At 35.0% G+C, this 14,215-nt stretch overlaps 1 protein-coding gene across 2 annotated transcripts in view; it reads left to right on the forward strand.

The window, feature by feature from the left end:
* The first annotated feature begins 2,724 nt into the window (after positions 1-2,724).
* herc2 (HECT and RLD domain containing E3 ubiquitin protein ligase 2) overlaps positions 2,725-14,215 on the forward strand; it is a 97,540-nt gene continuing 86,049 nt past the window's right edge. For both annotated transcript variants that reach the window (XM_073954340.1, XM_021477196.2), the window contains exons 1-4: positions 2,725-2,808; positions 4,672-4,781; positions 7,534-7,627; positions 7,723-7,860. In XM_073954340.1, the coding sequence (XP_073810441.1) occupies positions 4,710-4,781; positions 7,534-7,627; positions 7,723-7,860 (304 nt within the window). In that variant the 5' untranslated portion in view covers positions 2,725-2,808; positions 4,672-4,709. The remainder of the gene's footprint in view (positions 2,809-4,671; positions 4,782-7,533; positions 7,628-7,722; positions 7,861-14,215) is intronic.

Below are 14,215 nucleotides of genomic sequence, written 5' to 3' on the forward strand. Positions count from 1 at the left end.
CCTAACTGCAGATAAAAGTGTTCTTCCAAAAGCAATGTTTAAATGGAAACAAGCATTCCCTCAATTATTTTTTCACCCAAAAAATCTGGCCAGATATTAAAAAATACTTAATTTCTAATAAAGTAATAGAAACAAATTTTAAAATATTACATAGATATTATCAATGCAATTATTTATTTAGTTTTGTAATATGTAGCCGGAAACAATTCTTCATTTATTTTTCAATTGTAGTAACACGAAACGGTTTCGGTCCCAAGTTTTCTAATTACTTTTTGAAGTGTATTATACATATATTAATAAAACTGATAAAATGATTTTATTTGTGGATTGCAATTCTGGATTATTGGAAATGGGCAAAATGACAAAAAATTATTATTTTATCTCGCAGGATTACATCCACAAAATAAAATGTATGCTGACTTTACCAAATTGTAAACTATTTTTCATTGATCCAAACATTTTTTTATTTAGGATTCCCTGACTTTTATACAGAGTAGTCCCAAAGCTCTTAAGACATCTCAACTGCTGATTTTTTTTTTCAACATACGATAATTTGTTGTTGTTAATTCCCTTGTATACTGTTTTATGTATAATTCTGTTCTCCCCTGAATAATCAATGATAAAAAATTATAATAAATACATAATATTCTTTGAAAGACATTATGATGTTTATTTTGTTAATACACATTTTCCAAAATAAAAAATCAAAACAAACAAATCCAATTTTAAAAAAATAAATATAGTTTTTTATGACTCTTGTTTTTCAGAGAAATTCAGAGATATTTTACTGATTATTAGGATTACTATCTTGTCTTATTTTTATTTATTTTTTAACTCAAGAAAGTAATTTATGCAATAATAAAGACAAATGTAAAACACGTATAAATTCTGTAAATCAGAACAAAAGCATTTTAAATAATAACATTTAATTCAATTAATTAATTGTAATCAATAAAATAATAATTTAATTAGAATATATATTTTACAATTCTAATTGAAAATAACCGAAATTTATTAAAATAGGGATGTTAAAGACATTCACATCATTAAACTAATTATTTAACACATTTAACGTTAGTTTTACATTCTCGTATTAGCTAAAGATGTCTTAAATATGCAGTGGTATAAAGTAACAATTTACAAATACTCCAATTACTGTGCAAATTACTTAATTTGCTAAGTATTTTTTAAAAATGTGTACTTTTACTTTCTCTTGAGTTCATTTTAGTATCGTTACTTTTACTCTACTAGTTTTCTTCAACATGACAACTTCGTGTCTTTCTTGTCTGTGTTGATCGGCTAAAAAAATCAGTCCCGCGATTCCTGTTCAATGAAATGGCACATAGAAAGTAAATCGCATCATGCTGAACAACCTCAAGACATCATGGGTGCTTCATAAATGCAGCAAACCCTTTGGAAGCATTAAAAATGCATGTCACTGATGAGAAAGAGACAAATGTCGAATGTATGATGGCTGAAATTGCCAAACACTAAATGAAACAAATGAAGAATGGAAGAAAGGGCTGAATGAAGGAAGGGACTAACAAGAAATGGAAGGAAGGGCCAAAGAAAGAAGGAAAGACTGAACTATTGAAGGAAGGACTGAACTAATGAAGGAAGGACTGAACTATTGAAGGTTTGAAGGACCAAATGAATGAAGGAAAGATTCAAGGAAAGACTGAACAAACTATGGAACGAAGGGAGGAATGAACGAATGAATAAATGAACAAAGAACCAAATGAAGGAAGAAACAAAAGAATGAAGGAACAAATAAATGAGTGAATGAATAAAGAGAGGAACGAAGAAAGAAACAAATGAATGAAGGAGTGAATGAACAAAACTGGAAAGAACGAACGAACGAATATAAACCATTTCGATGTGGTGATGTCATTGGCCCATGAACATTTCCTGCTTCTTATCATACTATTTCATAACCGTAACAAGAGGCAATTCAATCATATGTTAACATTAAAACAGCTATCATAACATTATTCAGTAATATGTGGACCTTTTTGGATTCTCAGAAGCTATGGAAAATAAAAATGTAAAACAGGAATTACATTAAGACCTTTGTAATTGTTTACATTTTTCAGAACAAAAATTCTATAGGAAGATCACTGAATGCACTACAGAATGTTATGTTTACACATCCCTGAAAAAAACTGCATGTAAACGCATCAACTTTAGTTTTTACAGTGTAATACCCATGACTCACTACCCTTGGGTATCTTTAAAGGGCTACTATTTGGTAATACTTTTAAGTAATATTTACAACAGATACTTTTACTCTACTTGCACTACATCTTTGGACAATTAATGATACTTTTTACTTGAGTGTGATTTTTCAGTAGGCTAACGTTACTCTTTCCACCACTGTACATATAAAACATTTAAAGTGACCTCGTGGATTCAAAAAGGAATTAAAACTATGGACAAACTACATATGTAGTTTGCCATATACGTTTATATAAATGTTAGTCTATCTATATAATATGTTAACTCCCATATAGCTAAGTCTAAAGGGGAAAATGTTCTTTGTACATCATAGTTTATGCGGCAAGACGAAATGTACATCATTTGATAAATTCTCTTTACAAGTGAACGAACGTCGTGCTCCATGTGTGTCCATCCCTATCTGTGATTGGCTCTTGCGGCGTCCCGCCCTCCGCTCGAAGAACGTCATCCGATTCTTCCACATTTGTTTGGCTGCCGTGGGTGTCAATCAAAACACGACATGGCCGACATTAAAGTGCAGTAAAGCTGGTGGTAGGACCGAAGAAGCAAAGATTCAATAAGACAACCGAACAGGTAAAAGATGCGTTGTTTTTGTAATGACTTCTAGGACATAAAAAGAAGGCTAAGTAACGGTAGTTCAATGCTGTTGTGTGCTCAAGATTAGCAGGTCAAAGCGCTGTCAGCTTTGGGGAACGTCCTGTCTTTTAGCTGCTAACGGCTGACAGCCTGAGTTCCATCAACAACACCGATCACAGATAGCAACCTGCAGCATTATAGCAACATCTGTTGATTAATTAAAAGCATATGTTTTACAGTAAACGTTTACTGGCTTCACAGACCCAGGTTGTTAAGATAGGAGAATGTGACCAAGCCAACACCCAGGTTGTTTTAATAAATTATTTTTTAGAGATGCTCTCCTGCTCCAGCAGGTATGCTTTAAGACAGTTACAGCGTTACTCCTTTTTAATGATGTTTGCTACATTTTTTTAACAGCTTGTATGCTAAACATTGCACATTTGTCTGGTGTTTATGCAGTGTGATAAAGGGTGGAAGACACATGTGATCATTTCAAGGTCTATTAGACATTACAGCTCACCCAAAAATGAAAAATATGGCAATATTCATTGATCCTTATATTATTCTAAAGCCGTATGACGTTATGGAAGACAACAGGAGAAATCTGGAAGCATATTTTGTGCATTGAAAATAAATGGTGATTACAAAAAAATGCTGTTGCACAATTTTTTCAGGTTTTCCCAACAGAAACTAATTAAGTTAATTTAATCATTTTTTTTTACAAATTTAAGTGTACTGATCATATAATAATTCAGTTGTCCCTCAAAAAACGTATGCATTGTTGTTTCAGCTTATTTTGAATAAGTAGTTTGAATGGCAAACTTTTTTTTTCTTTTTTTTTTTTGAGTGTAGATATGTCAAGTGCAGGTCATAAAAATGACAGAAATGACCTAAATTGCTTGTCAGCTTATATTTCGATAATTGTTTTATTTACTTCTTAGAATTTTCAGGTCCAAGCAATTTTTATTTATATTTTTATTTATTTTAATTTTTTTTAAGTCCTGCTCATCCACTTAAGGATTCAATCTAAATATTTAACAGCTCAATGGAGGTGAAGAATATCAATAAATAAAAGTCGCTATTCCATTAATGTAAAAGACAATGCTTAATATCTCAAAAAGTTCTCTGATCGATTTGAAAGACCCTTTTTTAAACGTGGATCCTTTAAAATTTCTTGCTGCAATTTCTGACTCTTTAAATATGGTGTTGAATGGTCGGTATACGTTTCTGACGGTATAATAACCTTGGAAAAATATCACGATATTGTGATAACTGCTCTAAAATAAGTTTTTTTTTAAAATATCTGCGTAAACCCCCACCCCCTTCCCCCCATTTAGCACAATATATATATATATATATATATTTCATTTTAGGAAACGGTTATAGTATTTTGGAACAGTAAAGATGTCGGGCTAAATAATTAAAATAAATGAATGACTTCTGCTATCATTATTAGTTTCTAAAGCACAGATTTATTTTACAGCATAATTAAAAAAAAAAACAAAAAAAAACGTTAGCCTACTTGTACCATAGGAATGATATAACAGAAAATTTTAAAAGCTTGATTTTTCCAAACCCCGGTAAACTTTGCAACCAGTTATCGTCCCATGCCTAGCGTTGAATATGTTTCCTAAAAACAAATATTAAACAAATGCAGAATTAATTGATAACCCTCCAGATTGCATCATCAACTTCGCACAGTACAACTGAGCCTTTGGGAAAATCCATATGAAAAGAATCAATGTTAACTTCGGGGGAGGATAGTTGATTTAATGAGATATAGATAGCATGACGTGATTTGTATTGCTGGCCAAAGCTTCATGGTGTTAACTTGTTTGATTTGTGAACGTGCATCTTTAGGGAAGGCTGCGTCTGCAGCCAGGAGAGCCGAGGGAAGGATGCCTTCTCCATCATTTTCCCTGAATGCCCAGCTGCGCTTCCATGATAAATGGCTGAAGATCGACTTGCAGGTAAATTTGGGAAAAGGATTTTGTCATCGGCACAAATATCATCCTCTAGGATATTGCAGTCTTGATGCTAAATATAGAGTGTTGATGTTTTTTAGGGGTGCAGGCATTTATAGAAGTACTTATTCGAAAGCTACTTGGGTGCACTGTTGGTCAACATTAACACTTCTACTGTGTTTAGTAAGATGAGCAATGTGGTTTCTAAGGCTCAGCCAAAGCAGGACTTGTTTGTTGATACTGAAAATCTTTTATATCGTGTCTCTTGGTGAGTACAGATGCTGAATGGCAGTAGACAGATAATTTCTTCTAGTCTGTAGCATATTAAAAGTATCGCTTGAGGTCATCAGCTGTTGAAAAGCTTATATTGTGTTCCCTCAGCAGTTGGGTAACAGCATTTCAGTCAATGTGCCTTGCTGTCAGAGCTCTTAAAGTGAACAGATTTTTCTTTATGCTCATTTTCTGACCTCCTGTTGTTTGTGAACAACGAGACTTCTTATGCGGCCTGTTTATTTTGGGGCTGCCAGAAGCTGTTTGGGTCTATTTTTTTTTTAAATGTGCTATTTAATTTGGTAGACAAGTTATTAAAAGCTTGAATTAAAATGTGTTAGCTTGTCAGTTTTGAAAGTTAACTTACCATGTTGATAATTGCTTATCATGTGGTTCAGTGACTTCAATTGATTTGTTCTTCTTTCTAACATCCCAAATATTATTAACAGAGCTGCATGAAAATTTGATTCAGAATAAAATTGGATAACATTTACAATATGGTTTCATTAGTTAATAAAGTAACTGACAAAAAGAAACGATGAACATCACATTTATTACATCACTTATTAATCTTTGTTCATGTTAGCTAATTAAAACAATGTTGTTCATTGTTAGGTTTTACCTAACATTTTAATGATGTGATTTTATAAAAAAAAATTTAATAACATCATTATTATTATTATTATTATTATTATAAAATAATTATTTTAAAATGTATCCATGTCTTACTGCCATAGTACATGTCCTAAAATGATGATGTTACTTCTTATGGTAGCAGTAATAATGCTAAGTTGATGTTTACATGTACTGTATGTAGCAATTTGGCTTTTTCTGGTCTGTCTAGTTCTGAAATTAATCTGGTTTTCCATTTATAATGTGTATTTTACATAATTTTGTTGCCTGCCTCAGTAGTTTGTTCTTTGAAACTGTGACATTTTCTTTAAGAAGCAGGCATTTCTCTTATATTGTTGATATGACATGATTTTGTTAATGTGGTGTGTTATTATTAGTTGACATCTTTAAAATGAATGCGCTGTGAATACTTGTTCATAATTGTAACACAGTAACAGATTCTATTTCAAAACATTCAATAAATTTAGCAGTAATTCTTGGTAGTAGTGAAGTACTGACTTATGAAATCAGCACCCCAAATTGATGTTTATGAGTTGCTGTATGTTTGGGTCTCTCTGACATTTGTCTGGAGTATTGCTCAATGTACTGTTATTAGCCTCAGCACAGGTTGAGAAATTCTCGCTTCTTGTTACTGTTGAAGTCTGATGTTTATCATGTTTGATGTACCCCCCCCCCCTCCCAATCTATGTATGTATATATATATATATATATATATATATATATATATATATATATATATATATATACATACCTATTATAATTATGTTATAATTTTAAAACGAAATTTATGTTATGAGTTTGAGTTTACATTAACCCTTAACTGGGTGGTCCAGAGTGTATTTTTAACTAACAATGTGCTGTGATTCGTGGGTTGGCTCCATCACCAAGTGTCTCTGCTATAAAATTACAGCTCACCTGGCCACGCCCCTTTGCTATGCAGGGTTTCTGCTTGTAACCTCAAAGGTTTATGGCATCATTAACTTGGATGGCATATTAACTTGAATTTTGTAGTCCCCAAACTTCATTCACTGTAGGCTTTGCTTAACTAACTCTGTAAAAGCCAATGTCTCCCTTTGCATTTGGTGACAAATCTTATTTTGACACATATTTTGGGAAAATGCTTTGAAAAAAAAAAAAAAATCCAGAATATGTTTTGGGCAAATTTACTACCCTATCATTATGTTAGTGGCTGTTTTTGTCTCCAAAAAAAAAAAAAAAGCTGTGACTTCCATTTATAAAAACTTTTTTTGTTATTAGTTGCAAAGCCATGACACTAACTATGTATTTTTGGTTGTTGGTGGTTTTCTCCTGAGAAGAGGTACAATTTGTAATTTTTTCTCTTGATCAACAGTTGCAGTGCAAAACAAAGCTTAGTTTCTGACTTTATATGGAGTATTTTGTGTGCGCGTGTGTGTGTGTGTGTGTGTGTGTGTGTGTGTGTGTGTGTGTGTGTGTGTGTGTGTGTGTGTGTGTGTGTGTGAGAGAGAGAGAAAAAAAGGGAGACCTTTGTGCAATTTACGTCTGAGAAAATCAAAATAAGCCCCTCAAATTTCAGAAAAAAGTAAGTGTATTTATGCATGCACACTAATTTTTTGTTATACCCCATAGAACTCCATTTTATATATAACTATTATATTATTATGTTGTAATAGAAGACAACTGGGCAAAAACAGCCACAAACATAATGAAATGGTAGTAAAGGTGAACAACACAAGGGTTACATTTTGAATAATTGTTTGTGTGTGTTGTGTACACAGTATGTGATTTGTTTAATTTTGCACAACCTTTGTTGGCAACTTTTTTATGCACTTAAATAACATGCAGTATTTGTAGTTAAATGTTGTCTTCATTACAGCGCGCCTTCTCTCATGAAGGACTGAGCGAGATGTGGAACGAGATGGTGAAGGATGAAGAGATCGTCTTTGACAGAGAAGAGTCTGCCCATCCAGGTAAAAAAAAAACTGGTCGCCTAATGCATCCTTTTGATGTAGTGCTTCTTTTCTTGATGTTCTGCTTTACTACATTTCATTTTTTTATTTTGCAGAGGACTGTGCTGATTGCACCCAAAAGAAAGATGACACCAATGATAAAGAAAAGAAGGAAGAGGAGGAGGCAGCAGCAACGGCGGCTTCATCTTTCCATCACTCCATCATTGAAATGTGGGACTGGGGGAGGCAGCCAGGTGGGTGGTGAAGCTTAATGACACGCTTCAAATGAAAAGTGCTGAACTCAGCATGCTGATTACTGCATCCTGTCATCCTGCAAGGTCATCCCACACATACGTCACAGGGTCTGTCTGCATAGGATTTCCCACATGGCAAAAAAAAAAGTCTAAAAATCCTTTCTGAAATGCATTGTGGGATCTTGTTTTTCAGTTCATCCAGTTTTATGCTGTTAAACAAGCTTAAATAGTGTTTGTTGCTGTCCATTTTGCTGGGAAAACCAATCATGAGACCTATTAAAGGTCCAGGGGGTGGTCCAGATTGTAATTTTAAGATTTGGTTGTGTTTATAAGATGCAAAGCAACGTGTGCTCATGTTTAACTTGAAGAAAATTGCCTTATTTTTTTTATATATCTTACTTTGATTATATACAGCTACTTAGCTAACATGAAAACGAGTGTCATATTTCCTAGTACCTCTTTCCTAGTACCTGCCCTCAAGTGACTCTGATTGGTCATCTCACATAATGTGCTGTAATTCGTGGATCAGCTCCACGTCACGCCCCTATACAAGCATGTGCTTTTTTGCTGTGTAAACAGTCCGTCAACGTCATGTCTGCTCTCTAAAATAAAATCTGACAAATGTCTGTAACGAGTGAATAAGGGGTGCGGCTCCTTTAAGCGAGATCGCCATTGTGTGTGTGTATGTGTGTGTGAACTGTCTGTAGACGCGTGTAACACAAGAACCGCATGTGTGCGGGAACGATGTTTATTTTTATTGTTCTGTGATGCTCGGATTAAGTTATCTTCTGTGATACACAGTGATGCTGTTGACAGAAGAATAAACTGCAAGATGCGGCCTGTGAGCTTTGATCGATTTTTTATTTTTTTTTCTGCTGAAACACGAGATAGGCGAGCTATCCTGTATTATTTTCAAACTCAACGCGTTACATGACGTCTTTCATATATATTCGGAAAATGCATGTGTAAGTAATGTGAATCGTTCACGTATCTTTTGCGAGTTCATAATCTGAGATGTAGAAAGCACAGAAAAGCTGCTTATAGAGAGACCGACGCACTGGTGAAGATTGTGTGTGTTTACAGCGGTTTGACTGCTCAATATGAATTTGTAGCTAAATTGTTAACGGTGTCATAATCAATCTTAACAAATAAAAACACTTACAGGTTTTGACTCACAATCCACAGCTTTTGCTTGTTGGAGCTGCACCTTCTTTGAGGAGATTTTAACCGAATCCAGCACTGAACTGAGAGAGATTCTGGAAGCTGTGCTGTCATATGCTTGCTATATATTTTATAATTCTCTGGAACATAATTCATATTGGGGCGAAGCAGTGGTGCAGTAGGTAGTGCTGTCGCCTCACAGCAATAAGGCCGCTGGTTCGATCCTCGGCTCAGTTGGCGTTTCTGTGTGGAGTTTGCATGTTCTCCCTGCGTTCGCGTGGGTTTCCTCCGGGTGCTCTGGTTTCCCCCACAGTCCAAAGACATGTGGTACAGGTGAATTGGGTAGGCTAAATTGTCCGTAGTGTGTGTGTGTGTGTGTGTGTGTGTGTGTGTGTGTGTGTGTTGTGGGTGTGGGTTGCGGCTGGAAGGGCATCCGCTATGTAAAAACTTGCTGGATAAGTTGGCGGTTCATTCCGCTGTGGCGACCCCGGATTAATAAAGGGACAAGAAAATTAATGAATAATTAATATTGAACTGTAAGCACTTCTGTCTTTGTGTCGTGTCCTTTGGAAGCCCAAATACAGAAACAGAACAAGCTCTGTGGAAATAGCAGCGTTTGGACAGTATTTTAGCTTTCTCTGCTGTAACATTACAGCGCCTCTGGCCACGCCCCTTAGATGTGCAGTGTGTGTGCACGGTAAAAATACCATTGTGATCTCACTGGCACGGATGTATTTTTTTGTAGTACCCAAAGTTTGTTCATTATAGGCTTTGCTAAGCTAACTCTGTAAAAGCCAAGGTCTCCCTTTCCATTGAACTTTGAGCATTTTACATTCAGTGATTTATGGTCACAAACAGATGAACTAAAGTTTAAAATATGATATTGTAGTGGACCACCCCTTTAACAACATGCTTGTTAATGATTGTTGTTAGAATTGATTGAATTCACCATTCGTTTTTGATCACATGCGTCTCTTCCAAGTATTCAAGTACTTGTGTACTCTAACACGTAATATAGATCAGTTGGAGTATCTATAGTGCATAGTCGTCATTGCATGCGGTTTATAGACTAATATAGATTTATTCTTTATTATTCTTCTCACAATGGGAAATTAGTTTTACACTAGGAGTTCATACTGAAACAAGCATCACTATTACTATTGCTTATGCATGGCGAAATTTTAGAAAGTCTTCTAAAATTTAAGGGATAGTTCCTGTTCACACAACAATAAAAATTCAGTCATTATTTGTTCACCTTTTGTGTTGTTTTATTGCTGAACACACTTATTTTTGGGCAACAAAAAATAACGACTTGAATCACTTATGAATTTTGAAATCCAATTTTTATAAGCAAATTTGAGTTGACACATTCTCAGAAATCAATCAGATGTAACATTCAACCATTAACTTGGACAGCAAGAAAACAACTGTATTGGGCATATAAATGAAAAATAATACAATGACTCACTTTTATTGTATTACTTCTGCCTTGTAAAATGGTTCATTCTAAAATTCATGAATAACAACAATAATTCTATTTTTGCATTGAATATACTGCTTTGACTTATAACTTCAGCCACAAACAGGACAAATTCAGTAGACTTTGGGAACCTCTTCAATCCTTCCTACACAAACCTAGATTTTTTATTTATTTTAATGGGCACCTTCGATGAAAATCATCTTTGTAAGCTGTTTGGACACAACTGTGTGTAGTGTAGTGTCCACAGACAATAAGTGTCTTTTTTTTTAAATTTCCTGATGTTATAACAGAATCTAAATCTCTCCTATTTTAAGGCAGACCACAACGAGACGTAGTAGTGTGGTTTCCCCGCCCACTGAATTGATTGACAGCCGAGCATTAAGATGTCTCCGTAGTGACGCGTATAATCATATCAACAAGAAAGGACATGCGCAAAGCGACTGGAATTAAAAGATCTGTTCAGCCCGCTGTGATCATCAGTCATCATCAAATGTGATCAAGAATGAGTTTTACAAGTTTAAAACGTTTTTAAAACAGCGCATTTTACCTTCTTTACACCACAGCCGTGTTTCAGTACAATTCTAAAAGAAGACGCTTCCGTCCTTTTTTGTGGACGTTAAATCAGGCTTATTTTGTACATTAACATAAGGCATATCCATTCACCAGTGGCTATTAACGTGCATCCTGTCACATCTGCTGTGCAAAGTTAAACGCATATTTCTCACAAACTTTACGTGAGATCTGCTTCCTTCATGTCGGTCACTGTGCTGTTTATCTGACGCATGCAGCCAGAGATTTAGGCACACTCTGACAGGCATGTGGGAATTGAGGGTGGGGAGAGCTAGAATAAAAAATGACAGGCAACAAAAACAGCTACATAGTGTTCAGAGCAGAAAATTCCAATTTTCTGAAAGATATAATAAATAATCTGATGGGTGTTGTGAGCTGAAACTTTACAGACACATTCTTGAAACACAAAATACTTATCTTAAATCTTGAATAAGGGGTCAAATTTTGTTTTAATTTATGTTTTGTGTTAAACAGATACATTTGTACGTTTTATTTAATTAGCAGCGCTTGGGGTTTGTTTGTTTGTCTGATCGTCTTTGTCTTGGTTGTTTGTACTATTTGAAAATTTCTTAACAATATAAAAAAAATACTGACTGAATTGAATTGATTGACAAACAAACTCATTCTGACCAAAGAGCTTACACATACTGGTGGATTAAACATTGCATCAAATGGTAGTTGCTAATACTGTATGATTATGGCAGCTCTAGTAGTACAATATGCTTGTTGGTGTTTTAATAAATTTGTTAAGCTGCAGTGGATGGAGATTAATAGCTATTTATTAAAATTAAGCTATTATTAATAATGAACATGCATGTATATTCTTCAGTAATGCATTGCACTCAAGAGTAGACCGTAATAGAGAGAACCACTTTCATTGCATCACAGGTTTAAGTTTTCATCTCCAACCTGTGACATCCTGCATCTAATCATACAAGTTCACACACTTTTCACCCTCATCAGCACATGACATCCAAGCGCAAACTCTTGAGCAGTTTCCATCGGCCGTGTTTCTCATCAGCGCAGCACTGTAGTGTAGGATAGCAGATGGATTTGCCACATCTAAATGTGGCCTAGTTATTCAGCCCTGTCACCACGCAGGTGACCTACTCCCTTCAACAGTGTGTCTTACCCTCCATGGGTGTCAGTCTGGTGTGTGTGTGTGTGTGTGTGTTTTCTGGTTCCCCTTGGCGTGTGAGGTGTTTGGGGCTCGGGTGACTGTACATACTGTCTGCAAGGTTATTTTTACCCTATGTGTAGTTGTAGGCCCTGTGTGTTTACAGACAGGTTTAGGTGGAGCAGCTTTCTGCTGGGTGATGATAAGAACATTTTCATGGGGGGCCAATGTGGCTTTCCATCAACATCACATGATAGTAAACCATGTGATTAATGACATTTCCCACCCAATTACAGTCACATATAATGTTCAAAAATACCATAATTGTGAAATCCACCCTACAATTACAAGTTTTATCACATTGTTAAACACTATTGCTTTTTTAACACCTATTAACTATTACATAAAAAACAAATATGTTTGGTAATCATCAATATTGTTAGTTTATGGCAACTTTGGTGCATATAATAAATTTGTTAGGGCAACACACTGGCATTGTGGGTAGCACTGTCCCCTCACAGCAAGAAGGTTGCTGGTTCGATCCTCGGCTGAGTCGGTTGGCATTTCTGTGTGGAGTTTGCATGTTCTCCCTGTGTTGACGTGGGTTTCCTCCGGTTGCACCAGTTTCCCCCACAGTCCAAAGACATGTGGTATACTGTAGGTGAATTAAATAAGCTAAATTGGGCGTAGTGTATGAGTGTGTGTGAATGCAAGAGTGTTTGGGTATTTCCCAGTACTGGGTTGCGGCTTGAAGGGCATCCGCTGCATAGTAACATATGCTGGATAAGTTGCCGGTTCATTCCACTGTTTAAATATAGGGACTGAGCTGAAAAGAAAATGAATGAATAAATTTGTTAATGAGTGAGTTAGTTAGTGAGTCACTATTACTTGTATTACTGTTGTATTAAAAATGTTTTTTGGGTGTTTCTTTTTAATGGTTGAATTAAATGTATGTTGTCATGTATTTTAATTTATTGAACCTTAATAATTAAATCATGAATATTTAATTCATAGTACCTTTTGCAAAAATACATACACAGTAGTACTTTATTTGGTTTATACATTTTTACTGAGCTTTTATTTTGACATTTCTCTCTTTGTATAGACAGATAAACCAAATTGTTAGCCGAAAATGGCTTTTTCAGGTTTCTGCCAAAAGAGAAATATGACATATGCCCGAAAAAGGCTACTCTCACTTGTACGCTAGTTTCACTCGCCTTCCAGCTTAGAATTCACTTTGCAGTGTAACGCAGCTTTTAAAGTTTTAGTTTTTGCGCCACACAAAGGTGGTTTATTGCTGTGGCCACCAAAACGCAAGAACTGCGAATCATGAACAAGCTTGTGCATGCCGCGGTTAAAGTTCAAATCAACTTCATATTCTGCTCTTTGGCTTTTCCGCTCATGTACCGTTACCTATAGATGAACCCTAAAAGTCAATTTAAATAACACGGCGACGGGACATTTCTTTAATGTAGTATACTTGTTTCTGCTGCTTGCAATAGCAGTACTGTGCTGTCATGGCAACGCTGTAAAATGCCACAAAGATTTGATTATTTGAATGTATTCATGTTTTTATTAGTGTAACTTGAGTAGAAGTAAATAAAAAGTCTTGCAAAATTATATTAATTATAAAATGATAACTAATTAGTACAAAGCAGTTTTGGTTTCTGTTTACAGACAAGTGCATCCAGAGTTTTTGGTTTGAAAAATTCTAAATTAAATACTTGTGACTGTCAGAGCAGAAACGTTTCAGCTGGCTTTTTTTTAAACATTCAGTGCGTAGTAAATTCCTGTTTTTTGATCTCCACATTCTGCATCTCCGAAATCAAAGAGCCCTAAGATAAATTTGAGAACCCCTGATGTACATAACCACTCAATCAGTATAGGATTATTCTATTAGTTTTATTATTAGTCATTACATAAAAAGTGACTAAATGCAAATAAATACTGTCTCTGTGAATGTTCATGATTTACATGCGTAAAATGAATTAATTCAACATTAAAATAGACCTTGAACTCAGATTTGT

This window comes from Danio rerio, chromosome 6 (assembly GCF_049306965.1).
Source record: "Danio rerio strain Tuebingen ecotype United States chromosome 6, GRCz12tu, whole genome shotgun sequence".
Taxonomy (NCBI): Eukaryota; Metazoa; Chordata; class Actinopteri; order Cypriniformes; family Danionidae; genus Danio; species Danio rerio.